The following is a 1,427-nucleotide window of genomic DNA, read 5'->3' on the forward strand; positions in this document are numbered from 1 at the left end:
TGAGTGGGCTCTGCTCCCTTTATCTGTGCTGTGTGTCAAGGTTCTGCAGGTGAATTGGTTTGAAAAGTGCAGCCCAAAACTCTGGATCCCTGAGGGATTGTAAGTGTAAACAGGATCTTGCCACATTTTTCCTGTATCTGGTCAGTGGCCATGCAACAGATGAGCATAGACACATCTTACCACATCTTTATATGTGGTAAGAGGACCAGTTTCTCCTTTTCTTCATTGCTTTTCTGGGAAGATCTTGCCAAAACAATTTTCCTATTTGACAAGTATGTCGTTCACTTCCCCCTGTTTCCAGGGAGAGGACCCTGTAGTGGACTGACCCTCCCTGCACCCCACAGTCATGGCTTTTCCTGGAAACCTTCAGTGGCTGCTTCCCACCTCCTAGCTGGAGCCCTCCCTACCAGCCAGATCCCTCCCTCACTGAGCCTCCTCACCCTCTGCTGGTCCTGTAGTTTCTCTGTTGGAATCTTCTTACCTCTCTTTCTGTCCAAAAGTTTCCTCCCTCAAGGGCATCTGCAGCCACCTCAGCCCATAGTGGCCTCTCCTATCTCTGAATTAGCCTTTCTTGTATTGTTCGTTATCTTTTCACATCAGTTTCCATCAGTTCTTCAGGCAGATTTTCTTTTTAAGAAGGGGGCACATGTTTTGTAATCAAGATAAATTTCTCATGGCACCTGGCACAGAGGAGCAGATACACAAAATATTGATTTTGTTATGTCAAATGTTTTCACTTTGCATCTCTTTTAGAGTATGTTCTTGGATTGTTTCCACTGTGACATCTCATTCCCCCCCTTGTCCCACCTTTTCTGTTTGTGCAGTGGGTGATTATTGAGCAGGGATGCTTTGCCTACTCCATGGTGGTTGTTCCCTTGTACGATACCCTGGGGACTGAAGCCATCACCTACATAGTCAACAAAGGTACGTCTGTGATCCTCACTTGAACCTTGGATTCATTATTGATCAGGGTCAGTAACTTTCCATTTGCTTATATTTGGCTTTATGTTTAAATATGTATCTACCTTTCGGTTCAGAGAATGTAGTACTTGAAATATCCTCATGTCAGATATTACAGAGTCATGGTTTAACACCCAGTGTTCATTCTTCATTGTATGTCTTCATTTACAGCTGAACTCTCTCTGATTTTTGTTGACAAACCAGAGAAGGCCAGACTCTTATTAGAAGGTATAGAAAATAAGTTAACACCATGCCTCAAAATCATAGTTCTCATGGACACCTTTGGTAGTGAGCTGGTGGAACGAGGCAAGAAGTGTGGAGTGGAAGTTACCAGCATGAAGGCAATGGAGGTGAGTCATTCTGCCCTGCACACCCTTCGGAGGTTCCCTTAGGTCATTTTAGCCCACATGTGTTGTTCAGTGCCACCAGCGATCCCAACTCTGGCCAGGGACCTCAGCAAACCATAA

The 1,427-nt window shown here is 44.8% G+C and overlaps 1 protein-coding gene across 4 annotated transcripts in view; it reads left to right on the top strand.

The window, feature by feature from the left end:
* Positions 1–1,427, top strand: part of ACSL1 (acyl-CoA synthetase long chain family member 1) — a 71,677-nt gene that overhangs the window by 48,095 nt on the left and 22,155 nt on the right. For all 4 annotated transcript variants that reach the window (XM_023514877.1, XM_023514878.1, XM_003792781.3 and 1 more), the window contains exons 6-7: positions 825–924; positions 1,132–1,310. In XM_023514877.1, coding sequence (XP_023370645.1) covers positions 825–924; positions 1,132–1,310 — 279 coding nt within the window. The remainder of the gene's footprint in view (positions 1–824; positions 925–1,131; positions 1,311–1,427) is intronic.

This window comes from Otolemur garnettii, unplaced genomic scaffold, assembly GCF_000181295.1.
Source record: "Otolemur garnettii isolate 467f Iridium unplaced genomic scaffold, OtoGar3 scaffold00061, whole genome shotgun sequence".
Lineage (NCBI taxonomy): Eukaryota > Metazoa > Chordata > Mammalia > Primates > Galagidae > Otolemur > Otolemur garnettii.